Source organism: Phalacrocorax aristotelis, chromosome 3, assembly GCF_949628215.1.
Source record: "Phalacrocorax aristotelis chromosome 3, bGulAri2.1, whole genome shotgun sequence".
NCBI classification, from domain to species: Eukaryota; Metazoa; Chordata; class Aves; order Suliformes; family Phalacrocoracidae; genus Phalacrocorax; species Phalacrocorax aristotelis.
The window spans coordinates 100,057,012-100,083,471 of record NC_134278.1 but is presented as its reverse complement, the minus strand read 5'-3'; the positions used below and the strand labels follow the sequence as shown (position 1 = coordinate 100,083,471).

Sequence of the window (26,460 nt, the reverse complement as noted above, 5' to 3'; positions counted from 1 at the left end):
GGTAGCTCAGGCCCCATTACACAGCTTTCACTTAAATTAACACTCCTACTAGACACAATGCCATAAGAAACCATTTGTCTTCTACATGATAGCACAGCCAGTCTGATCCACTAGCTCCTGGCACTCCAGTGTATATAGGTCTTTTATTTCAAAATACTTCTAGTTCATCACAAGCTCCTTCAGAAATCTTACCAACAAATTCTAGTGAAATAGCATTAACCTCCTACAGTCCTCACTGCAAACCAAATGCCACCCTGAGGGGGTACTATGGGAGCAGCTGCCAGCTATTTATAGCATGTAGGGTCACAGGGCAAAATGAAAGCCTGGAGTCTGTAAAGATGACCTTTGTTTTCAGCTCTTCCTCAGTGGAAAAATGGAGAGGAAACACAGAGCCTAGACTCACCGTGCTCTCCGACCTCTGTAAAGGACTACCTTGTAAGGAAGCACTAGCTTACCAAATACGCACTAAAATAACTTTCTGTCCTGCAGTTTTCCATGTAAAACTAAACCACGCACCATTTCAAGGCAATACATTTTCAGTAGACTATCAAAATAACCCTACGTTATTTTTTCCTTATTTTTCTAGCCCTGTTTCCTTCACTCTCAGCATTTTGTAAGGACATCTTCGTGTGTGTGTGTGTGCGTGCGTGTGCGTGTGCGTGTTTGACATGACGTCTGTTGCGAAGTTCGGTAAACACTTAAAATATGTTGTTGCTTTCTTTCAAACCCACAATTACGTTTCACTTTACCAAAGGCCAGAGCACTTGGCTCATCCTTGTGCCAACTCAACTCAGACATGCCGTGCAATGCAGCTAACTCCCTAGGATGTGCCTTCCACCCCCAAATTTTCCACTTAAGCAAATTAATGATCAGGAAAGATGGGATACACCCAGAAGACAGAAAACCACTTATTCAGCAAGTCAAAAATGGATATGCTGGCTCTGAAACTTATAGTTGAAAGTGAAACGCATCCTACAAAGAATCCCAGATTTCAGCTGCCTACTAACTTCAGCAAATATTTCGGGGATGTCCCTAAAATGATTTTTACTGAGAACAAACAGTACCTGCTTGCTAAAAGCAAAGAAAAGGCTGGCTTGATAGGAAATAGAGTTCTTTTATCCCTCTAACACATTTATTCCCTTATGTTCAATATTTCTCCGAAAGGATGTCACTTCCACAGAGAATTCTGCTGCTCTACATTTTAAGAACTCTAATGTTCCAGAGAAGCCCAACTTAAACTTCAGAAGCTGGTAAAGAAAAAGGAAAAAAAAAAAAGGGGGGGGGTGGGGGGAAGAGGCATCTGGCAGTTTAGAATGCTAAAATCCTTCAGAGTAAAAGACAGAGGCAACTAGAAATCCAGAAACACACCGATAAAGCAAACTGTAATCTTGCACACCTTATGGAAGTAGGTGTGTTTATGCTTTGCATGCCTATCTTTTCACATGCAAAAGATGACACCTGAAATGTATATAACTTCAGAGCTTACCCTGCAGTCTTAACTATCCTCCCATAAACTTAACCAACAAAAATAATTAACATACATTTTCATAATCCTTCCAAAATATTTTCATAGTAAGAAGGTAAGTGAGGATTGTTTTACCATTCAACAGAAAGACTACTGTTTAACGTGGGTGATCTATGAAAAGTATTTTAAATGAATATTTTTGCAGTGGTCTGGAGGATCATACGCCTTAACGTTGAACAATCCCTAGCTGCAAATCCGCTCTGCACTGAACCACTGTGCAACCCTGCACAGAACAGACAGATGGAGAAAAGAAAGTCAAGATGAAAGTTACTTAAGCACGTTAAGACTTAAAATTCTGTAATATCCAAGAAGCTGGAATGTCCTAAATGAAATTTAGAACAGAGACAGATGCACCCTTACTATAAAGAAGGGACTGCCTCAGAAGGTGGCACAAAAGGCAGCTGCACAGACACGCTGAAGGGGCATGCAAAGCCACCAGTGGCACACGCACTGTGCCTACGACTAGTACGTGCCCAGCAGGTATCTTCTGCAATGTTCAGGGGAAATTTCTTCCAGTGGCAAGCAGGCCTTCTAAAGTCTTTTTTACTTAAATGGATTTAGACAAAACCAAGCATTTTAAACATCAGTTTCCACTTTACATAAAATGGAGAGAAAACCTGGCTCACCAATAAAATAATGAAGGACCTCAAGTCTCAGTTGTAGGAATAACAAATTTTACATGTTTGAGGTAATACAACATGCATAAATGAAGTGTAGCTAAAGCCGATAAGAGTTTTACTCCAGCCCACACCTGGATATTTGATAATGCATGCAAATATAAGCTTTTAATGTACGCCATGAGGAATTAGTAACAATACAACCTCGAAACTCAAATTAATATTAATGTACATAGAGGCTTTTTTTCAACCAAAAAAAAAAAAAAAGGGTGCTACAAATCTACAAAAGAAATTGATGTTGATTCCTAATAAACATAAATGTCACCCTAGATGATATTAAAGTTTGCAAAAAACTGGCACAAGACAATATTTAACCTTGGCCTACAAGCAAGCATCACTTCATTAGTACAAATTAGTAATTTAAGGTATCGGGGTAGGTATAAGCTTTACATGAACTCCCAAGGAAGTTGCATATTTGTGAGATACACACATGTACTTTCTTCCTCATTGTAAACATCTGCACATACGCTTAACTTAGATGAAGTCATCTTCCTAAAGCTAGTCTTGGAGCTGTCAGTGTCATTTGGTAATGCCAGTGTTGGTGTGTTCATAAAACAATAGCGAAAGCTAAGATACACATTAAAGAAAAGGCCATTTTATTAACATTCTGAGCCATCATCTAACTGTCAGGTAAAATACCACATTATTTGTTCAGAGAAATTAATTGATCAGAAATGAAGAATTATCAAAGTTGTATGTTCTGATTGATGTTATCTCAAAAACATTCTACCACATATTTATTTAAACTAAAAAGTGGACAAAAGCAGGAAAAAAAAATATATGATATCCTAAAGGCAGTAGTACTAATGTTACTTTCAGCTAGCAACCTTTCTCCTTCTTCAGTTCAGTAGGTATCAGAAGACAACCTCAAAAACTTCATGCGACTTCTCTGCATATTCCACTGATACCTAGATTTTAATCTCCTTCCAAATATAAGTCCACCCCATAATCTCACAACACTAGTGCGGAAACAGCTTTTAAATTTGGAACTCCAAAACCTGAAACACAGTTGTAGCGATTTCATTTAAGTAATGCTGCGGTTGCTTCTTTCTGATGTTTTGAGAATCTTGCCCAACATACTTTAGGAAAGAGAAGTGACTTGCATTTGATATTGGAGTGGTCTGCCCACCAACCACCACCGCAATCAGTACCGCTCACAAACAAAACTAACTGACAACAGGAAAGTGACTAGTGATAGGAAAGAGCAAGAGTGGCGGCACACAGACTAAAAACAGAAATACAGTTTTTAGAAAGCACAAAAAAACATTCAGAAGAAGAAGAAAATTATCATCGAAGTACAGCACTATGTATGGTTAACCTGAAAATCCATCCTGAAAGAACCGGGGCACCAAACAGAAACAAACCAAAACAATCTGCTTTCTCACTGTATGAAAAAAACCTGGAACAAAACATGCCTAAAGCATGATTTCTAGTTCCCTAGCTACAACTCAGATCAAATCCTGATGCATATTGGCTATTCAACTGAAATACCACTACTACAGCTGTTACGTTATCCATCTTTTAGTATTGTTTTCTTTCTTCTCCTACGTCCTTCCCTGTGTGCAACACTACCAAAAAGGATGTGGCCACCACAGTTAAACTTTCAGGAAAAGAGCATTAGTGGCATTTAGATGTGTTTTCTTTTCCTTTCTTTTGCTTTACCAGTTGCAAACACCCTAATAAAACTAACAGTGGAACGGGTCTCATTTCAAAGGCTGATCATTTAACATATACCCAAGTGCTCTTTACATTTTTAATCTTTGCAAAACATCCCCTTATAAATGGGCATTGCCTTGCCACAGCGTTAATGATAAAATGCCATAAAGTAGCATTTATAACTTTATAAACACGGGAACCTCACCCGCAAAGCCACAAATCAAACAATAAAGGACTGGGAATGTATAGGGATGCTTTTTTTGTTGTTAAACATTCATAGTAATAAATATGCAAGCATAATAATTAGTATGTTGTTTTGAACTGCAATGGTACGGAATTTTCTATCAAAATTTTACATCAACACCTATTTCATCTTGGGAACACTAACTATTTGAGGATGGAAACAACACATCTGCTGCGCATTACATATGAACAGTGCTGAACTGCAAAGGTTTTGATCTGTTTGGAGGAAAAGGTAGAAACAGTGGGCATCTGTTCTTCTGGGAAGAGTTACTACCACATATGTGGACTTATTGGGTAAAATACAGCACTTTATGCAGTACATTAAGTACTCCCCCCACCCCATAGCATCTCAACAGTTTACTCACATTTTAAAAGTTAGATCCAAATTTAACTGAATAGAAATTCTTACCACATCACATCCTAATTGAACAGTTTCTCAGAAATAATGCAGTTGGAATCTTCAAAATTCAAGAAAACTGCCTAAGGAAAATACTCTGCTTGTATTTTTCCACAAAGCATTATCACAAACAGCTCTTTTTAGCAGGTAGGCACAGATTTTCAACAAAACTAGAAGCCTTCAAAATATTCCAGAATAGCAATTTGCAGCTTGGCATCACCCCACCTTGAAGTACTCTTAGCTACAGCTCTTTCATGAAAAGCCACCATCTCAAAGGAAACACAACTTAACCCAGTAAGAAAACAAAACCAAGTGCAACACCCCTTTTGGGGGGGGGGGGGGGGGGGGGGGGGCGCCGAAAAGAAAAAAAAAAAGGGAACCAAAAAACCCAAACCAGCCCAAAACCCTTTTCTGAAGCAAAGAAGCCAAGTGGAAACAGTAGAAGAAGGAATGCCCAGTATAGACTCTGATTAAGGATGATAAATGGACATATCAAACAAGGTCATTCTGCCAACTTAATGATTCAGCTTAAACAGTTGGGAGGTTTCCTTCTGAGTTCTGTCAGAGCAAAAGTACATCTAGTGAGTGCATCTGAAAATTCACCCTCTTGTAAGGTAATCTTTTGCTCTGCATACAAGAACTGCCATGAAATTCAGTAGGAAATGAAACATTAAAGAAAAGATAATGCTAGTTTTGTGGAAAAATCAGTCCCGGCCTCCAAAAAAGCTAAGACACAGATGACTTCATATTTTCCTTTGAACACCATATATGTATTTTTTAATATACCAAGGTAAAGATAAGTACCACAATTTAAGTACTTCCACTTATTTAACAAAATGCCCTCACTTCATTTTAAAGATAACTTCATTAAGTCAAAAAAAGAAAGTGGTGAAACAAATCCAAAGCAGACCACAAAATGGTGAGTTTTCAACTTCCGTGTAGACTGAACAAACTGATTAAGAAACAGAATCTGACCCTTCAATAAACCTGTTCAAAGTTGACTGTATTTCACAAACAGGTTTCCAGTTTTGTCTTTATAAATTACGGATCATTAATTCTGAAATGTGCCAGTACACAAGATTCATCACGCGCATTCAGATATTCATTCATGTCACCGACCACACAGTACAAGGTTGGCAATAGTTCTCAATAACCACAAGACACAGGCAGGTCAGTTCTATTGTGCTTACTATTACAGCAAATACTTGTTATTAGCTTAAACTCTTTAATAGGAATTATTTTCACTCCATCAAGTTAACTCCCCATAACTCCAACAGTAATTTGGAGCTCAAATCACTTACCTGTGAACATAATGCAACTGATGGACTGAATCAATAGCTATCACCATTTCAGCCAAATAAAAACGAGCCATATCTTCAGGTAGTCTGTCCTCAAACTTGCTGAGCAATGTAAGCAGGTCTCCTCCAACATAGTAATCCATAACCAGGTACTACGGATTGGGAATGATAAGAAAACACAGGAAAACCACAACAATTTGAGTGAACCAGAGACTAAAAACTAATTTAAGCATAAAAATTAATTACAAAAATTATTATGGCCATTAAAAAAAGCTAGCAAAGATGCTTAGATATTCTGAAAATAAGCAGCTGGTTCAACCTTATTTTAATATTTAACCTACTTGAATATGGTTCATATTTACACCTCTCCAAATACAGTAAGCCTCATGACAAAATACCATGAGCTTCATCCACTGTCCCATCACCAAAAAAAATATTTAGAATCTCTGGATTCCCTTATAAATGCAATACCCTTTGAAAGAATGCAAAAGGAGTAAAAGACTAAAGCACAGGCGTATAAAAATGAAAAATTGTGTTAACTTGGGATCTCACTTAAAGGCTCCAATTTCCCAGGCTTCCCTTTCCCTTTTTTCCTGTCATCATCTTCTCCAATTAAACAAAAGATTTTGGATAACACCGTTTTCAGACTACTCAGATTAAGGTAAAGATTAAGAGACTTGCAGTGGCTCGCAATACAATTCTAGGTATTGTTGACATTATGCACAACACAGGATCTGCCAATGTATCATGGAAGGTGTCACCTTCTCCAATTGAACTTATAGGGAAAAATACACTTGATTTCTGATGTATTAATGAAACATGGAACCTGCTTCCCATTAATCAGGTGCAAAGACTTAAAGCAATCAGAACCATTCTCCATTTTACTATATTATGACAGAACACAATGCCACTCCTTTTGAGGCATGGCCAAAATGACAAGTCAAAGTAAACTTAAGAAAAGTGGGTAATTCACTATTAATATCTTTTTATCTTAGTTTCATTTGTTTTAATTGTGGAACAGCAACTAGAAGGGAAAATGGGAAAAAGAAACAAATCAAACTAATTATAACTAACAAACTAATTATAAGCAATCCAATTTAACACCTACTGCTATGACATTACTTTCAAACATCACTGTGGACAGACTAATTAAAATAGTTTCCTGGTAAAGGATACAGTATTTGCAAGCTTTTGCCTAGAGTTCCAACCTCAGCTTCCAGGAAGGCAGCATATATCCACATTTGAAGTAATGACTCTTAACAAGAGCGTGTAATGAATCACCAATAACAAAAAATACTAAAGATGCATTAATGTATGTTCCAAGTTGATTCTTTAAAATCTTGGGTTCAAGTCTTTCTCACCTTCAGAAAAAGAAATTAGGATATGTAGAAAAAACTCTGCAAAATCATACCAGCTATAAGGAAGATGTGGGGCAGGCAGAAATCTTATGCCTGCTTCTTTGCCCTCATGCTTTCCATAACAATAAAGGTGATGAACAAAGATTTTTAACAATTTGATACAGAATAATCTGGGCATCCTCACTGATTCCAAGTGCATGAAGAAAGTACAGAATGCATTTCCACAAAATTCTAAATGTGCTGACAGGCAAAATTTCATTTGTTGCTTTGTGACATGAATAGTAAGCTTCTTAAACTACGCTCACAAGCCTTACACAAGATAAATATCTTCTGTTCAGTGGTGCTCCTATGCTCCCTCTGAAACAAGATCTACAGTATTAGCTTCTCATGTTTTACAGTTTTAAAAAATACATTAAGCCTTTGGAACTTAATATAATTATATTAACTGATACACTATATTGTGAGATCTGCAAGACCTTAACTTACTGCTTTGAAAGTATGTTGAAAAAACCTCTTAAGATTCTCATAACTGATATGGGATGTCTGCACTCATTCTTCAGCATTTTTAAAAGCAATATAACTCAGTAACTGGATATACCAAAATAAAGGAATTTTGGCTCTTACAACACAGGACTCTGCAACTCGCACTTTGCAAGAGCAACACAGTAGCCTAATCACAAGGAAACCCTCAAATATGGCAACATCTAAACTGTAACAAGGAGTATTATGTTGTACACTTTAACTTAAACACATACATAGGAATCAAAGCTAAGTCTAACAACTAAATTTTTAATAAAACAATTCAGTCAATGCATAGAATCCCATCCAGTGTCTAAGACCCATGTCCTCAAAAAAAGTTTGTTGGTTCCCCCCCCCCCCCGACCTATTTAAATATTAAATACTTCTCAAAATACTACTGTACAACAGCACCATCCTTCCAAGAGGAAGACAAAGCACAGACTTCATGTCCTTAAATTGTAGTAACTAGTGGAAGTTTAACATGGGCATTTAATTCTAAATCACAGGCTTGTTTAGGTTGCAAGAGACCTCTTGAGATCATCTACTCCAACCTCATCTGCTTAAGTAGGGTCAGCTAAAGCAGGCTGATGAGGACTGCATCCATTTGGGTTTTGAGTATCTCTAAGGATGGAGACTCCACAAGCCCTCCAGGTAACATGTTCCAGTGTTTGACCACCCTCACAGTAAAAGAGTGTTTTCTTGTGTTCAGAAGAAATCCCATATGCTTCAGTTTGTGTCCATTGCCTCCTGTTCTGCCACCAGGCTCTACTGAGAGGAATCTGGCTCCCTTGTCTTCATTCCCTCCCATCAGGTATTTATACACATTGACAATAACCCCCCTTAAGCCTTTACTTATGTGGATGAAGGACTTCAGCTCTCTCAGCCTCTCCTTACATGAAAGATGCTCCAGTACCTTCATCATCTTTCTGGCCTCGCACTTGCTCTAGGGGCTCTCTTCTGCACTGGGGAGCCCAGAACTGGACACAATACGTCAGATGCAGCTGCACCAGGGCTGAGCAGAGAGGAAGGACCTCCACTGACCCGCTGGCAACACTTTTCCTTGCAGCCCAGATTACTCTCAGCCTTTTTTGCTGTGAGGGTGCGTTGCTGGCTTATGGTCAGCTTGTTATCCACCAGGATCTCAAAGAAAAGCTGCTTTCCAGCCAGTTCCCCCAGCACGTACTGGGCTTATTTTATTCCACCCCAGATGCAGGACATTGCATTTCCTTTCATTGAACTTCATGAGATTTCTCTCTGTCCACTTCTCCAGTTTGTCAAGGTCCATCCGAATGATGGCCCAGCCATCTGGGATACCAGCCACTTCTCCCTGGCTTTTATCATATGTGAACTTGCCGAGGGTGCACTCCATCCCATTATCAAGGTCATTAGCGAAGACGTTGGCCCCAGTATTGAGCCCTGGGGTACACCACCACTGACTGTCCTCCAGCTGGACACTGTCACTGATCGTGACCCCCTGGGCCTGGTAGAACAGCCAGTTTTCAATCTACTTCACTGTTGCTTATCTAATACATACTTTGTCAGCTTGTCTATGATGATTTTATGGCAGATGGTGTCAAAAGCATTACTAAAGTCAAGGTAAACAACATCCACTGCTCAACCACATCTACTGTTCAATCTACACAGAGGGTTTTTTTTTTTTAAAGGCCACCTCTGTTATGTTTTAATAAAAAGTACTGAGAACTAGAGATAGATTCACACTAAAATGATGAATAACGCTATTACTGATATTTTCCCCAGCAAGCTGCAAAACTAGTTCCTGTTAGCAGACTATCAAGGATAAAGAACAGAAGCTCCTCTGTGCTTAGTGGTAATAAGGCAAAATTAAACCAAATTCTAGCAGGCCATTGTGGAATAGATAATATTTCCTTTGAAATAATGTTAATAGTAAGATCAGAATTATGTAAAACGAGATTACTTTTACTGTGCATTAACAAAGCATGATACTGGTTGGGACGTATTTAACCCAACAGATTTGCAAAAGCAGAGCCCTGTTTGTATATAAACTCCAAAATCCATGCATTTCCAAGTATCTGAGCTGACAGAATGGAAAGCAATATATAATATATATATAGATATAATGCTAAAAAGCATTGCTATTCTGCAAGAATGCCAGGTGTAGCATTTCTTTTACTGAACACGTTGTGGAAGGGGACAAGTTATGACTGCATATAAATGTTTAAGAAAATGTTAGAACTTACTAATAATATAAAATCAAAAGCACAGGGCAATAAAACCCAAATAAGCAAATCTATCAGTGTGTAGTAGTTTACTTTTCCAGGAATAAATATTACCAAAAGTGTAACACAATCAAAACATATTTTAAATGGGAAAGATTTCATAGAAACTGGCACCTTTTCTTCAGATTAGCTTCTTTTTGCAAGTCTTTCAAAACACTTGAAAACGAACTAACATTAAATATTAAAGAGACACTTTAATCTACAATTACAGGCTCCAACATTTAGTGGCATTCTTCCACGCTGCAGGAACACTTTATGACATCTTAGTGGGTTTAAGTTCTCAAAGAAGCAAAGACCAATCAAAATTAACTGCTGTTTCGAAATGGAGCTACTCCCTATTTCTAACTGTAAAACAGTCATCAGCAATGTTACTCACAAAAATTAAAGTTAAATAGAAAATTTATGTTAGTAAGTGCACTTTTATTTTTATGAATCCCATTAAACTGGAGTGGTTAACTATAAGAAAGAAGATGCAGACAGAGCAAGGTTTATGAACAATGCAAAGTGGTTTAGAAAACAAAGCTGCATTCCTGAGATATTTATGGCAAGATTTTTGAAGTTTCTCACCACCTTCCACTCTTCAGAATTGTATGCATAAAATCGTGTACCCTCACATGGCTGTGCAGTCCAGAACACAAGATTAACAAATAAACAAAATATACTCTGTCTCAAACCACAACCAAGAATCTGCATTTCCACCTATACATATGTAAAGGTAACACTTACTAAATAGTTTTCATCCTGGAATGCATAATGTAATGTTGTGATCCACTGGTTATCTCCGTTCACCAACACATCTCTCTCTTCTCGAAAACAGGCTGTCTGAAGGGGGAAAAAAATAATTATAGGTTTTAAGTAAAATACATGAACACACACATTTTGCAGGCTGACTATGTTTTAACAGTGTATTTTGGGGAAAAAAACTCAAAACTGCCTCTCAGTTAAAAATTCATTTACTACACTCTCAAAACATGTCAACATCTATGAAAAACTAGGTATCAGTGATACGTTCTTTAGATTTAAACAGTTGTAATTCTCTATAAGGTTAAGTGATGCAAAGGAAGAAATAAGCTGCTGTTTCCCATTGTCTAAATATTCCAAGTAAAAATCTTGTCTTTTTTGTACGTACAAGATATTGAAATCAAGTATCAATAATGACAGAATAGCAATATAAGATTGAAGAAAACAGTCATCAATGGCACTACATAACTACAGCTACAACAGGAGCTAAAGAACTACAATCTGGAGTCTTGTGCCATTGTTTTATCTCATCATGCTGTTAGCCTGGTTTTACACTTGAATTTTCACTTAAGTAACCTTCTTTTCATTTCAGAGTTGCTGCCAGTAGCTTCCATGTAGCTATAATGTCATTAACCAGTTGAGGGTTCCTCTGTTCCTTTTTGCTCAGGAAAAGTAGGACAGAATCAAATATTGCTCTTGCCAGATATAAGCTGCTGATAAGACATCCAGAAGGACCTCCCCTCAACATACAAGATAAAAACACAGGAGGCAAAAAGGTGCCTTCATAGCAAGTGGAACAGAGGAGGAACAAGAAGTGCCAGGAAATGCTAAGGAACATCTAAGAGAAGGAGGAGACCACAGGTTCATATGAAACAACAGAAGATAAAATGTGAAGACAATAACCAACTGCTTATTTTTAAGCAGCAAGGCAGTTAATTCAATGGAGGTCTTGCAACCTGCCCCGAGAAGTGAATAAAATACCTTGGCAAAAGCAGCTTTGCAGAATGACAAAGGTAAATGACCAAAGAGAGGATAAGCCAAAAAGAAACTATAGCAAAGAAATATGATAAACATTTTGAATGGACTGAGCTCTGAAGTGAGTGTCACAAGAAAACAAAAGGTACTAAATAGCAAAGCCAACATACCATTTTGTTCAGAAAAATGTCTAAAAGATAGTGTAAAAGAAAGAATAATAATTATATTGGGCTCTATTTAGAAGGCAGAGTCTGAGAGAAAAACACAGACCATAACCTCTTCCAGCACACTCTCCTACTTCACAAAGATTCTTCATCGATTTAAACCGCACTCTGTCTCTTCCATCTTAGGAGACAGCTAATTTTAAAGGAAAATCATGCCTTTTCTTTTTACTTTTCCAATTTCATTTCCAAAAATAATATTCAAATACCAGAACTCTGACATGGTTATTGTTGGCTGTGAGATTTGGAGAATGAAGAATGAAAAGCGAAATATCATATAAGATTGAGCTATGCACAAGAATACATGCAGTAAAAACAAAGCAGAAAATAACTCCCTCCTCCAAGCAAATAAACAATACCAAGACTTGTTTTGGTGAATACAGTGAGTAAGAATAAGGCAAACCAGGACAAAGAAAGATGGTATACTTAAATCATAACACAATGTATAAGATAAATCATTGAAATTTGAGAAAATAACAAAACATACTTTAAACAAATACCCTCAAATGTTATTAAATGAAAAATGGACATGGGGTTGGGAGGAGGAGAAGGCTGATCTTCAGAATGAAGAAAAGCTGTTCTATGCTTCAGCTTGATTTTTTTCCTTCCTTGTTTATAAACTCTTGACATATTTCAGAGAGAGATACTATGAACACTTGTTTTCACAAGGATAAATGACGAGGTTTCCCTACTTGCTATGACACAATACACAGGATTAGTTACTACAGAGAGTTTCTATAATTCCACTTGTTTTTGCCATGATTTAACAAAAGACCATGCATTCCTTGAGCACACTAGACACCCACCCCCAGGCAGTATGCCTAGAGCTGACAGCAACAGCTATTACCACAGTAGGTCACAGCTAAGACAGTAATAGCCGAAGAGTCTAAGTGGTTCATGGGCTTTACATTAATTCATGGCCCAACCCCCCCACCCAAAAAAAAAAAAAAGAGATGGTAACAGTGGTTCTTTTAATTACCGCAAAGTAACTCAATTAGGGTTTTTTTGTTTGTGTGGGGTTTTGTTTGTTTGTTTTTTAATGAACCCCTCTTTGTACCTTTCATTATTTCAGCATTATACTTCATTCTCCCTAGGCAGAATCTCCTTGAATTGCTGGAAGAGACCTCCAGAGGTCATCTACTCCAACTCTCTGTCACAGCAAAGTCAACCCAGTGCTTTGGTTATAGCTATACTGTTATTGTGGCCTTCAACCAGCAAAGAATTCAGGCTGCTTGGCTATTTGGTGCTTATGTCATTACAGCTCAGAGTTAGCACCTTCCAGGCGTGCTGACTGCTTCTGTGCTGCACAATGTTTGTCCTGGTCTCTCCTGAGCCTCATCTGGCATCACCGTGGCGCACGTGTAACTGCAAGTGATTGTTAACACTCAGGGTAACAGGTCTGGGAGTGTAACAGCAAGCTGTCGCACACTTTCAGGTACTCCTCCTATCAGCCATGTCCCCAGTTCTACATCACATCTGAGTTTTCAACAGTGCCAAGTATTTGGAAAAGTAATGCTCTTTATAATACGAAAGAGAACACTGACCTCACAACCTGTACAATTTCATTGTAACAAAGTTTGTGCATACAATTACTCTCGGAGCTTGCAGTCATCAACCTTAACCTGGTATTCACAAGCCTCTCAGTACATGCTCCCTTTCTGCTTTTACAAGTGACTCCCACTTCCCACAGAATTGATACAGGGATATACGAACAACTTATTTCTGTCATTTACAAATACAGCTACCTACATGCTTGTCCTGCATTTTTGGACTGTATGATTTTCCTGTGTATTTCAGAGTTAGTGCAGCACATTGCTAACAGAGCCAAAATAGGTCATTTTCCCTAGCTGTAGTAGCAAGTGAGATGCGTTCATCAACGTTTAAAAACAACAGGTTACAGTTGTTGAAGGTCAAGCTTTGTAATGCATTTTCACTCCAGATGGCTCTCCTTCCACTGTATACCCATGGGTTATAAGTACATGGAAAAACATAGCTGTAATTCTTTGTGGGCTAACGGTTCAGACTTGCAGAAATTCAGCCGGACCCATGGGAAGAGTATTTTTAATACCTTGCATAGAGAAAAATCTTTCAAACCTATTTATAACTGTATTTTAATTGAAAGAAATAGCTTTTAAACTGACTTTAAAAGGGTACATTTAAAAATAGAGTGGAACTTTATTTCTGGCCTTTTCTTTTTCACTGAAATAATAAAACTTACAGTAATATCTGTCTTGGAGAGAAATACCCCTTTGTATCGAGACTAATGCCAGATTGCTTAGTATCTGAATGATTTCTGGATAAAGAGGAAACACATTGTATATGTCTAGCCACAATCTCTATGCCATTTATACTACTTAATATGATAACATTTTCATTAAAAGAGACAGGATGTGCACACATCAGAAATTGGCTTTAATTCGTCTGGATACTTTAAAAAAAGTGCGATGGCTTCCCATTGATCTCATTTCCTCACAAGATTTAATTAAAACATAAATGCAGAAATCAGAATAAACTTGGAAGCAACTGAACAGCAAGGCAGTCAGAGTAGCAAAGCAGAAGTCTCAAAGAAAAACTGAAGTTAGAGATAATTCAATCAGACAAGTTGGAAGAGACACCAACATACTCCTTGCCCTGTCCAAACTAAAGAAAACCTGATGGCCAAAGCAACTTTGTATGTGTCAGACACTGAGCTATGTTTTTATGAGTCTACTCTTTAGGCAGTTTATTTTTAGTATGCATAAAGAATTTCAATGCAATTTAAAGAGTAAGATACATGTTCTGTTTAAAATTAATATACAAGTCTTGAGGTGTAGACTGCATTTTATGTTTCTTTCCAAAGGAATCCAGGAAAACTTATCAATATTTCATTATATGACTCCACTCTTCATAAAAGTAGGAACCCAAGGCAAAGCAGGGCTGGTGAAAGAACTGTTCCACCTTTTTCAGAAGACAGAATGGACTCAAGCTTTAACGAGGAACTTTTCATGACAAATTTTTGCAGATTGACATTCTTATGAACATGCGCTCAAATTAATTTGAAACTTTTTCTCATTTTTCCATCAACAAATTGCACCTTGTCTAAGTTCTAACTACTGATAAACTAATAGGCTTGGTGAGTAATAGCTCAGTAGTTACCTTTCACCATGGAAAATACTTGCTAAAGACTACATTCCTAACTGGAATAAATGCATTAAAAGATTGCTTGTATAGTTAGTAATTCTTGGGCAATTACAGAAAAGGTATAATGTGTAAAACATCCAGCCCCACCTAAGTCAAGATTCCATGCAATTTTAACCCTTCTGACAAACTCCTTTAAGCTTATTTTAATATGAACCTTCATATTGTCAGCAAGTAGTGAAGCACCTCCTCTATACACACAGTCTAGTGGAAAGAGAAGTAACAATTCAGCAGAGGGTGCATAATTATAGAAAACATTACTGTAACCTTACTTCAGCTCTCTTCAGCATCTCCCACTTATTAAGTATCTTCATGGCAAAAACCTTATCTGCATTCTTCAATTTTACTACTGCAACCTGGAAAAGATAAATGAAAGGTAAGTTAAAACACGAAAACTCATACAGTTTTAATTTTTAATGAAACCTTGCAGTTTTGGAGGTTTCTTTCTTCAGTGTTCTGGACACTCAGCTTCACTATCCACATAATACCGTACTATCACCATCAAGAAAGACTAGCACCACAATAGTACAGGGTAATTATTCCAAGCCTATTTTAAGATTGTATTATGTATCACTTTTTCTTAGGTGACTACAGATGACCGATGATATTTCTCACCATCACACTTCTTGTTCTGTCATACTATCACGAAGCTATCACTGGCTGTATGCTGTGTGTTCTTGGATTTCAGTCCTCGCAACATTTTAAATTACAGAACCACCAAGAAAAGACAACAATGTAGTAGCTTCGAAAACAAAATAAACAATATTTCTAGGTTTTAGACACAAATTAGACTGTAGGTTTGCCATAAAACAACATCCATTCTCATTTCAAATAATGCACTAGACTTTCTTCAAAGATATAGTGACGTATTACTTTGCGTTTTTCCACCTGAAGTTCAAATGAGCTCTATCATGTCTGTTGTCAGTGATAGGGAAACAGTGACATTCTCTAGAAAAGTAACACCTAGGAAACACAACCTCCACTCCCTCTCATTGCTTCTGAAACAATATATTATTACGTAGACCTATGGTATCTAATAACAAAGCCAACCGACACAGTCCTTTTCTGAGAATATTATAGTTTTGTTGCGCTGTAATAAAAGCTAACACGGAATATTTTTAGGGAAGAGGGAGGGAGGAAGTTTACACAAACATGTGTTCAGAGTCAGGCTTTGCTGGGTATGGAAAGCTAAGTGTCTTACCCAAAAAGGTCACGAGTCTGCCACAGACTCAGAGCTGCTGATGAGAACCAGACCAGACCACTACACTACCATCCCAATTACAGAGAAGTTCAACAATCAATACACTTCAACAACCAATCTCCCAACTATCCCATTCTGCCTCTTTGCTTTCAAATAAATCTTAAGGCTGAAGGAGATAAGAGTTTATTTGTGTGTGCATCTGTTTACAAACCAACATGCTGTCACACAGATTACCATCATCTTCATCCTGCAGGCCAGGGACAAAAATACTAAGGTTGAATCCTATATTCCTTCCATCTCTTTCATAATCAGTAAACAACCTATGTGTGAAGACAGTGATAACGGAAGAAAATACAGGATCAGACAGTTTGAAGAAAGCGTCATGCAAACCTCTTCCAACCATCTTCAAATGTGGCAGCAGCAGCAGCTGCTTCACACACCTGGCAAAAGTGCAGGTTGAAGGACTGCAATACTCAGATGTCTAAACCAAAGCATATCTAAAAGTGTACCTCTTGCTTAGCTATAGATTCACAGACGAAGCAGCTGTCACTTCCCATATGTGCAGCAATGCATTATCAGCCCTGCTCCTGACACTGCTGCCTTCTGGGGTTGCAGAGGAGTGGGAGGACAGAAAAAAAATGAAGACAGAAAGGTACTATATCTACTTGTTTAAACTAGTTTATGAACTGAAATTTTTAAGGTTACTTCATGCCTAAAAATTGAGGCTCAAATCCAGACTTGGGATCCCTCACAGTACTTTCATATTTGAAACACAAGAATAGATTGCTACTTTAAACTATAAGTTTAATTTATAAAGAATGTCTACTCTTGCGTGCATGGTACCTCAAGACTAAGCATCACAATTTTCTGTAGGAGGGACAGATGAATCCTGTGCAATGACACATAACCCAGAACGGATTTGTATCTTGAATGTCCTTTTACTTCACTAGCTAAAGCTAGCTTGAAACTCTGATAAGCCACATCTGTACGGATTTCTAATGAGAAATGGCAGGAGGAGAAAGCCTTAACATTGAAACTAGCAAGCACTCAATCTGTATCATATCTTGGATGACAAGGACACCCTCTGCATAATGCAGTCTGTGGCATGAAGCTACAAGTAATTCTGCCCTAATGACCTTCAAGGGTTTTGTGACTATTGTAGTGAAAAATTAAAAGGTTGGACCTAGAGCTGACTAGACTGCGGCTGCTGCCCAGGACAAAAACTGAGTTTTTTCCCCACCATTAACCATTGTAGTACAGGCAGCCAGAGGCATAAGATAATACACGTATTTCAAGTCCAACTTCAGGATTTCATTTCTTGCCTGTAGCATGCTCATGAAAGGCTGTGCTATTCTGCAAAAGATTTGGCTATTGACAGACATACGCTAATTGCACAGCTGCCTAAATCTGTAGTCTTCTCTACAGAATTCACTTGGACACAACCAAAAGAACTACAGCACTGCCTGGAGTGCAGGGCTTCAATGACAAGATTGGGGGCTTGGTACCTTCTGTGAACGTGTAGTAGTATTAAAGGACGACTAAAGAACAGAAATAGACTCGTGTTTACCAGCTGTGTTTACAATCAGTCAGCAGCAGCCTTTTAGTCTGTGAAAGCCATTCATATTATTCCATATCAATAACCACCACACACATGCAAAAAAAAAAGATTACAAACATCATCATTTTTCTGCAATCACAGCATCTTTTGGGGAGATGTCTCTGTGCTTTAAGTAAATTCTAAAATGCTTATTTCAGGACTGTGAAAGAAAAACCTGACACTTCAGCAATGAGCAGTCTGATGCAGTTTCTAATTGTAACAAAAAATTCTGAAACATGATTACAGACCCAGGGAGTATTTACATACACACACAGAGGTATATACTATACCATATACACACAGAGCACTGTTCTGATTTTCTCCCTCCCCCAGTGAAGCTGTCAAAACAGAGAAAAGGGTAATCATTCCTATCTAGTTATCCTGAAGTGTCTTGCTACTGGAATTTCTTAAAATTTGACTTCTAAAGGCTAGGGGTTTTTAAAATTTATATCTTCCTGTGAGCAGCCCAACAAAAAATGATTGGTATGTGCTGACGTAAACATCTTGGTTTAGTTAGATAGCGTAGATAGCTTCCCCCCCTTTCTTCCAACAGTTTTCCGTATTTCCCACAAACAGCAGCACAGTCTGGCATGCTGTCAGACACTTTCTGCCCCAAACTTGGTTACTTGTCTCTATGGTACATGTCTGCACATTTCCTTTGCTTCAAAAGGAAAAGAAAAAAGGTAAAACAGAAGCCATTAAAACTGAGGGAGGGGAAAAAAAAAAAAAAAAAAAAGAGTAGGAGAGGAGAGAGACAGAAGACTCAGCACTCAGCATTGGTTTTCTTGTTCACCAAGAGTAGGCAGCCCTCCAGAAACAGCAAGAGGGAATGTTACTGTTCATAACTGGATGCCAAAATTTAGAAGTACCTAATGAGTTCTCAGAGCTACAAAATTCATCATCTTTGGAATATCAACAACATAATGACATAATATTTGCTTGCATAAGCACGCAGTGAACTTTTTTTTTTAAAGGAATAATAGAATCAACAGAGAATTTCAGTATTAGCTACAACCTTCAATAAGCTGCACTTTTATACTGCTGAGACACACCACTAAGAGCTGTTGCCCAGTTGCTTCACCTTTCCTAGCAGCATTCTTCAACTCCCAAGTTTAAAACTCTCTTGTTCAGAGCTGTTTGTTAAGTTTTCCAAACCATGGTACCCGAAGCCAGCACCATGAAACACTTGATGCCCACGTTATTAATTTTACCAGGATAATCCTCCTCCTCCAAGCAAAACATCTGTGTTTTCTAAAGACAGCACTCTCCTACATAAAATTTTAAGTAAGTAAATGTATGCGTGCAGAGGGAAGGGGCACGTCTTTAATTTGCCATCAGAAAGGAAGCATTCTCAGACTGGCAACAAGCAGGGTAAGGGGAAAAAGAAAACTAGGAACAATGAACTCTTACAGTTACAAGCAATAACCAGTTTAAATTACTTTTTGTCTGCATCAAACTTGTAAAAACAAAAAGGGAAATATTTCTTGACTATGCAAATTGAAGAAATTGAGGAGCGTAAAATCAAAATAAGAACAAGTCAGAGTCAGTGCCAAAGAAAACTTGCACCAAGTTTGCAGTCTACAGAATTTCAGAATTATGTTGATTCAGGAGACAAAAATTACTCCTCCCAGTAACCTAGAGCAACCTTGCTCTCATTTATAGTGTGCTGGAAAGAAAATGCATTCTTCCAGATTTCCTAATCTGCCTCAGTAAACTACCGTGGTCTACTGAATCATACAAGTACTTTACAATTTAATATTAATATAGTTTTTGGTGGCTTAAGTGGCAGTAAAATCTGATGGCCTTTGTTTCAACCTTGCTCAGATGTTTGCTGGATATTTTAAAGGGAAATTAGGAATTTCACACAGAACCTGTTTTCTTAGTCAAATGTCTGTGTAGGACTTGAAACTTGTCTTCTTTAAGCTAGCAAGAAAATCTAACATATATCCTTGCAAATATTTAGTAAGTCCTACTTTAAGAACATCTTCATTGAGAGAACTTCAGTTTTCCCCTTACTGAAGATTTTGACAATGAAGTAGAGTCATGCTGCCTTTCTCAGATAAGGAACTGTAAAGAAACACTGTTCCCAAAAGAGGGGAACTAACCGATTACACAGATTGTCCCCAGAATAGGATGGGGAAAGTTACGCTCCCACTATTCATGGGATGATTCACCACAAAGAAGCTTCCTGAGAAAGGACTACAGTTTGTTGGTTTGGTTTTTTTTTTGTGGTTTAGCTGCTGTGGAGTTTGATGGTGATTTAGCAGACAAAAATGACTTCTCTTGAAAACAATGTACGGCTGGTTTCACATATGATTCTTCTGGTAAGAAAGCACCCATATCAGTGATTTTTCTTACATCTTATACAGTCTGTATATTAACTCAGCTGCAACTACTGTGGCAGCACTGAGAAAAGCCAATGTTTTAAGCATAAGCGTTTACACCAAAATGGGGAATGCAACACTCTCTGTGGCAGAGGTTCAGACTAAAGATAAATTATCCATGAGTAACTTCAGCCTTCAGTCTCTTTTATAAAGAGGCATTACTCCAGATGGAGCAAAACCAAAAGTGACAAAGTAGCTAAATAAATACTATTCTTTCATTGTTATTTTTACAGTTGCCCAATGATGACATTTGCATGTAGGCATTAGAGTATGTAGTGACATACACTACAGTAAAAATTCCTGTTCCTTACACACTACCTACAGAAATCTATTCTTCCATAACCACAGACTAGTGAAGGCTAATTTTCACACACGATGCAATTTGAGTTTCAGTTCACATGTTTTCAAGCAGTATGGAGTACCTTCTGCAGAAGCTTTACATACTATCCCCTTCTGTAGTATACTTGGCTATCAAAAATTCTAATATTTATTTATTCAAGTTTCCTCTACATATATAATATATATACACATATATAATCTGACATGCCTAGTGTAAAACATAGTGATCAACAGCCTTGCTTGGTGACTTCAAATAAGAGATAGTTTAATCATTAGCAGCAAAAAATTGTATAGTTTGATAGCAGTAGGTGACAACTGAAAAAGAAGATAACATTTGCTAAACTCTTTAAAAGCAATACAGGAAAAATATGCAAACATCCATTAAAAATAGGAAACAAAATGACAGGAATAGAGAGATTTCTCTGTGTTCTTCGAATGTCAGTATCAATATTTGGCTATTTAAGTTGCTGAAAACTACTATCAGACTACTCCGTTATTAGGATGATTAGAAATTATTAGATCTTTATACCATCAGTAACCCACTGGCCTCCACCTGCTGACTGGAAAGAATTACAGTCAAGCAAATGATTTATCATCAGACAGTTGAAACATGGTCTTTTAATCCATGGGAACTTGCCTTCTCTCAAAACTAAGAAACTTAAAAAGAGCTGTCAAAGAATGTATAAATCAAAATGTACTTGCAGCAAACGTTTGGTGGGCCTACAATATCCATGATGTCTAAATAATATAAAAACCCATACATCGGTATATTGCTATTAACTATCTCTTCAGTGATGCAGATTTGCAAAAGCATTATTCAAATTCTTCCTTCCACCTCCTTCACATACATACCTCCCCAAAGGCTCCTCGACCAATCACCTTCAGGATTTCAAAATCTTCTTTATGTAGTCGCATCTGTTTCACTTTAGATGTAAAAGGTTTGGCTGAAACAAAGGAAAATAATAATAATTAAAAAAACAAAACAAAACAAAAACCCACCAAAACAAAAACAACAAAACCCAAACAACCCAAAGCCAAAATAACCAAACAAGGTACCAGTAACACAAAATAGATGTAATCAGAGCCCTGAAAACAACAGACCGTTTTGCTTATATACCTTTATTCCCTAATGTAATGAAGTTTAAAGCTAGAAATAATGACCAGTAAGAGTGAAGCCAAAAATGCTGTGAGAAAAAGTTTTAAGTAAGCTTGCTTTTGCCTTTTTTCAGTTTAAAGGCAAAAAGAAAAAAGTCAAGCCAACTATATATTTCTACAGTCTTTTGAGTTCACAGACATCCACTGCATCTGTGCTATATGTTGTTAAGTCTGCAAAAGCAAAGTATAATATAATGAGCTCACTTTGGACAATGCTAATTCCTCTGCCAAACAACAAAACAATATTGTATTCAATGAAAAATTAAAAGGCTGATGACTGATAATTGGAAGGGCAATACTGGCCTAGACAATGTATCAAGCAAAACTTTTTGGAGACCACCTCTTCAAGATAGGGGACACTTAACAGTCAGTTCTTGGCTTCTGGAAGCAAGAACAGTTGTACTCAAGGTACTACCAACACATTCAGTGGAAAAAACCCCAGGTATGTAAAGTTAGGCTTCATTTTCCTCCTCCTTCTCCCCTCTTGTATAGTATCTTTGAAAGAATCAAGCAAAATAAAGCGTTGTACTGCAGCCAGCCAACTCCTGCACTCTTTGCAACACAGCAGTATCAAGAGGACTGTTCCCCTCTTTCAGCCCCATTCAGCACTACCACTAACAGGACCTGGATCATTAATACATGCTCTCTGCATGCATGCAAGACATCCGAGTTACTGATAACTCTACCTCAAAAAAACACGTAACACAACCTTTGGTAAAGGAGGAAAAAAACCCCAATACTTTAAATAATTAAGCAGGGAAAGGAGTTCTTTTAAAAAAAATTGTTTAAAAATAATGTTTAACATTAACTCTACACAAATTAAATCTATTGCTACAACAGAAGCTTCAGTAAGTATGGTTCATAAAAGTTGCATGTAAAAGAAGGTTGTATAACCCAATGTATACAGGACTAGAATGGGTCTCAGAAAACACTAAGTTCCGTTTCTGTCTCACAGGCAGTCTTTCTCAATGATCCTAAACAAGCAGCTTCAGATACTTCAGCCACAGTTTCACACCTGTAGAACAGGTACAGTTTTTTTGTAACAGGCAAGGCACTGACCGCCACATACTTGGATCAAGAAACAAACAAAAAAGCACACTGTAAGGTAGCCATTTTCCATGGCCCACGGAAAGCTTTTACGCTTATGCTTTCATGGTACAGGGACACATCTATGTCCACTTCTATCTATACAGAGGCTGATGGAGTTAGTACAGCTGTATTTGCAGTGAAGAGTTGTAACAGGCATCACAGTGCAGGACGATTTGTTCAGAATAATGTTTCTGAACAGAAAAGGGAGTTGGTTTTCAAAAGCTCCAAAAGCAAATGACCCTACATAACAATCAAATTTTATCCAGACACACATGAGAACCCCAATTTGGGTTCTCCTATAATTCAGTATTTTGTCTTTCTAATGTGATGAACTAATTCTGCTAAAAACATCAAATACTGATGCAGATAAACCATCATTCAATTTAGAATTTTAACATGCACCCCTTCAAGGCACTGCAAGATCCTTGTCCAGAAGCCTACTGTCTATTATTCAGCAAAGCAATTTTATAAACTGAGTCAAGACACAAGTTACCTGTATTTTAAACACCTAAAACACCCACAAAACTTCTTTATCTTAGTCCTTAAATTAGCATTGTAGATCACATCTGAAAAACAACAACGCAAAAACACATGGTCTTATGTTTCTCCTGTTAAGCAATACGGCACACCTCCACTGATGTTAGTGGTACAATGGATGAAATCCTTTAAAAATCTCAGAGGTTCCAAAGTCTGAACTTCGTCAATTTTTCTAAAATTCATTTGTTACAGTTGTTATAACTATGGGAACATCTGCTTGTGATTTTAAAAAATTGGGTTTGTGTCCAAATAGTAAAGATGCAGCCATATGACACTGAGATTTTCACTTTAGGGATATCTTTACTTTAAATTTATATTATTTTGAATAAAATTATTTCATTATATAATTAAAATACAGGCTTAATATTACATTTAAAATACTTTTAAAATGTAATTACTACAGTTCCCAGAGATTCCCCAAACTTTCAATTAATCTTTAATACCTTAAAAGAAAGGTCTTGCAATAGAAAAAATAAGTGACAACAAAAAAATGTTCTGCCTTACTAGGACAGCCTCAGCTGTACTGTACCAAGTGATTTAATACAAATATTAATACTACTGACGAATACTACTGAACAAATTAAAACAAGCCATTAAAGCCTTTTAACTTGAAAAACAACTGATTGAAAACAAACGTGTAGTTCTCAGTTTCAACATTTTCTGACCATTATAGGCCTGGCTAGAGTACAAGGCAAAATATCTTGTTAACAAGCAACAGCATAGCTGTTTAAACCACAAAACTCTTCCTCACTTTATATTGTAAGGAAAGGCCTGTCATTCTTTAATTATTACATTTTGGAATCTTCCAGGGTTCCCATAGGGACCCTGGAAAAATAAACATCATTATAACTACTTCAGTAAAATACAACCGACTAAAATAGGTTTGGATTAGGTTAATTATTTGTAGTATCAGTGCTAGTGGAAAAGTTTGTAAACCCTTCTCTTCTATTTTTTTTATCACCTCTAGCAACAGACATGTCAACATATAGCCAAGCAGTTTTATGAAGAAAGCAAGGGGGGAAAAGCAGAGCAAAGCAAGGGGGGAAAAGCAGAGCAAAGCAAGGGGGGAAAAGCAGAGCAAAGCAAGGGGGGAAAAGCAGAGCAAAGCAAGGGGGGAAAAGCAGAGCAAAGCAAGGGGGGAAAAGCAGAGCAAAGCAAGGGGGGAAAAGCAGAGCAAAGCAAGGGGGGAAAAGCAGAGCAAAGCAAGGGGGGAAAAGCAGAGCAAAGCAAGGGGGGAAAAGCAGAGCAAAGCAAGAAAAAAATTGCCCTAGGAACGTGCTCCAAATAGCTTGTTCCAAAAAAGGTCAATTTGCTTTATCATCAACGTTGTTTGTCTGCTGTGCAAACATCTGCTATTCTTGTGGCAACAGCAATCTTAAGCACAAAAAAACTTGGCCTGGCCAAGGGTCTTGGAAGGCATATCTTCAGACAGCCGTTTCATACGTCCAGCTTTCCAGACTATGAGGTTAACAGGCGGACTTTTTGCAACCAGTTTGGCAATGTCATACGAGCTGTTACAAAGACAGCAAACTATAAGGTCAGGGAACGGTTTTCAGAATGCAATGGGCTCAAAGGGGTCCCTGCGATGCAGCTCTGTTAAAACATACAGGTACACAGCCCTCCCCTGTTAACTTCCCCATCCCCCTAAACAGAATAATCACGAAGTTAACAGAAAACACCACCCTCTTTTTCAGAAGGAGCTGCAGTTTCCTTGATCATTGATACCAGTGACACCCTGTATTTGCAGTATTTTCAGAGCAAAAGGTGGTATGAGTGTTTCCTTTGGTACTTCATTCAACCTACAGAAATACACAGAGGGATAGCTGAATTTTTCCAGACAGACGTTCCTTTCCATGGTTGCTAGCCATGTGTGTTACAGATTAGGGACCAGCAGTTTGCTGTGCCAAATAGAATTCTTCCTCCTCCAAACCAGAGAGTAAGTGTGGGCAGCATGTTCCCTGGCTCCTCCTGGATTTTCAGCTTATCAGGAACCAAAGTTCACTACACACAACTTTCAAATTTGCCAGTATGTTCTTTAAGGCCACAAGCTAACAAGTCGTACATAGAGCCTGTGGAGGAGATTACTCTGAAAGCTATTCTATGTTGCTACCTGTTGCCATGGAGGAGATGGCTAGGTAAGACTTTCCCTATAAAAACTGTTCTACAAAAACAGCCGCCACCCCACCTGGCCAATACTTCCAATCTCAGCCTGTCTGGGAACACTGCACCAGCGCCCTCTTGGCAGAATTTCTTGCACTTATTCAATCAGTTCCACATGGCAAGAAAAACCGATCTCTCCATTCACCCTCAGGGGTAACCAATATACAGAAGTAGTAAGCTAAACTGTTTTTTCAAACAAGGTGAACCTGTCATGACTATTCCTTCAAGGTATTTAAGTCTCTGCGGGTCTTTCCCCACATCTTATATTCTAGCGGTTCATTCCATTTATGCTTATAATGCATTCAAAGAATAACAAAAAATAAATCAGTAAAAGGAAAATTCTACAAGTGTTTGAAATTTAGATTATTTTTTTTCCAGTTGAAATTTGACTAGAACTTCACCTGAAGTAACACGTTAAGCACATAGGAAAACAGTCAGCAGGACTCCAGCTGCCAAGCCAGGCTTACAGAGGAGCATACATTCTACCCCCCGACCCCGAAAAGGGAGCATTTTATTACAATTGCAACAACTGTCCAGCAGAAGAGAGGCAAAACAACGGGTTCTGCAGTAGTGATATTAAGCTTCAACAGTCTACCGTATTTATGGGGTGGAAGCACTTACAAGCATTACTTACAGTATGTTTAATGCCAGGGGGTTTACTTGTTAAACTCTTGGAGATAGAAGTCCAGCTCCTGAAGAGCTGACACAGGCAGAACAGTGACATCGTTGATAACCCAATGCAGTTTAGTACTGCGATTATACGTGTGATGCCAAACAACATCAGAATGAGACAGCAGTATTGGGTGCTTTATTTGCAAAGTTAGTCTCACGCTCCTGCCTTGCTCTCTCTCCCTCCAGCTCCCAGTGTCCGTCTGGACAGTGTGGGCAGGGCTAGCCCTGAATTTCAGATTTTTCAGGGCTAACTTACTGGCTGGCAGGGAGGAGCTAGTGGT

At 37.9% G+C, this 26,460-nt stretch overlaps 1 protein-coding gene across 5 annotated transcripts in view; it reads right to left on the bottom strand.

Annotated features, from left to right (window-relative positions):
* The window catches only part of CDC42BPA (CDC42 binding protein kinase alpha), a 188,951-nt gene that overhangs the window by 106,247 nt on the left and 56,244 nt on the right, over positions 1 to 26,460 (bottom strand). For all 5 annotated transcript variants that reach the window (XM_075088713.1, XM_075088714.1, XM_075088717.1 and 2 more), the window contains exons 3-6: positions 21,419 to 21,510; positions 15,318 to 15,401; positions 10,658 to 10,753; positions 5,800 to 5,948 (exon numbers count right to left, since the gene is read on the bottom strand). In XM_075088713.1, coding sequence (XP_074944814.1) covers positions 5,800 to 5,948; positions 10,658 to 10,753; positions 15,318 to 15,401; positions 21,419 to 21,510 — 421 coding nt within the window. The remainder of the gene's footprint in view (positions 1 to 5,799; positions 5,949 to 10,657; positions 10,754 to 15,317; positions 15,402 to 21,418; positions 21,511 to 26,460) is intronic.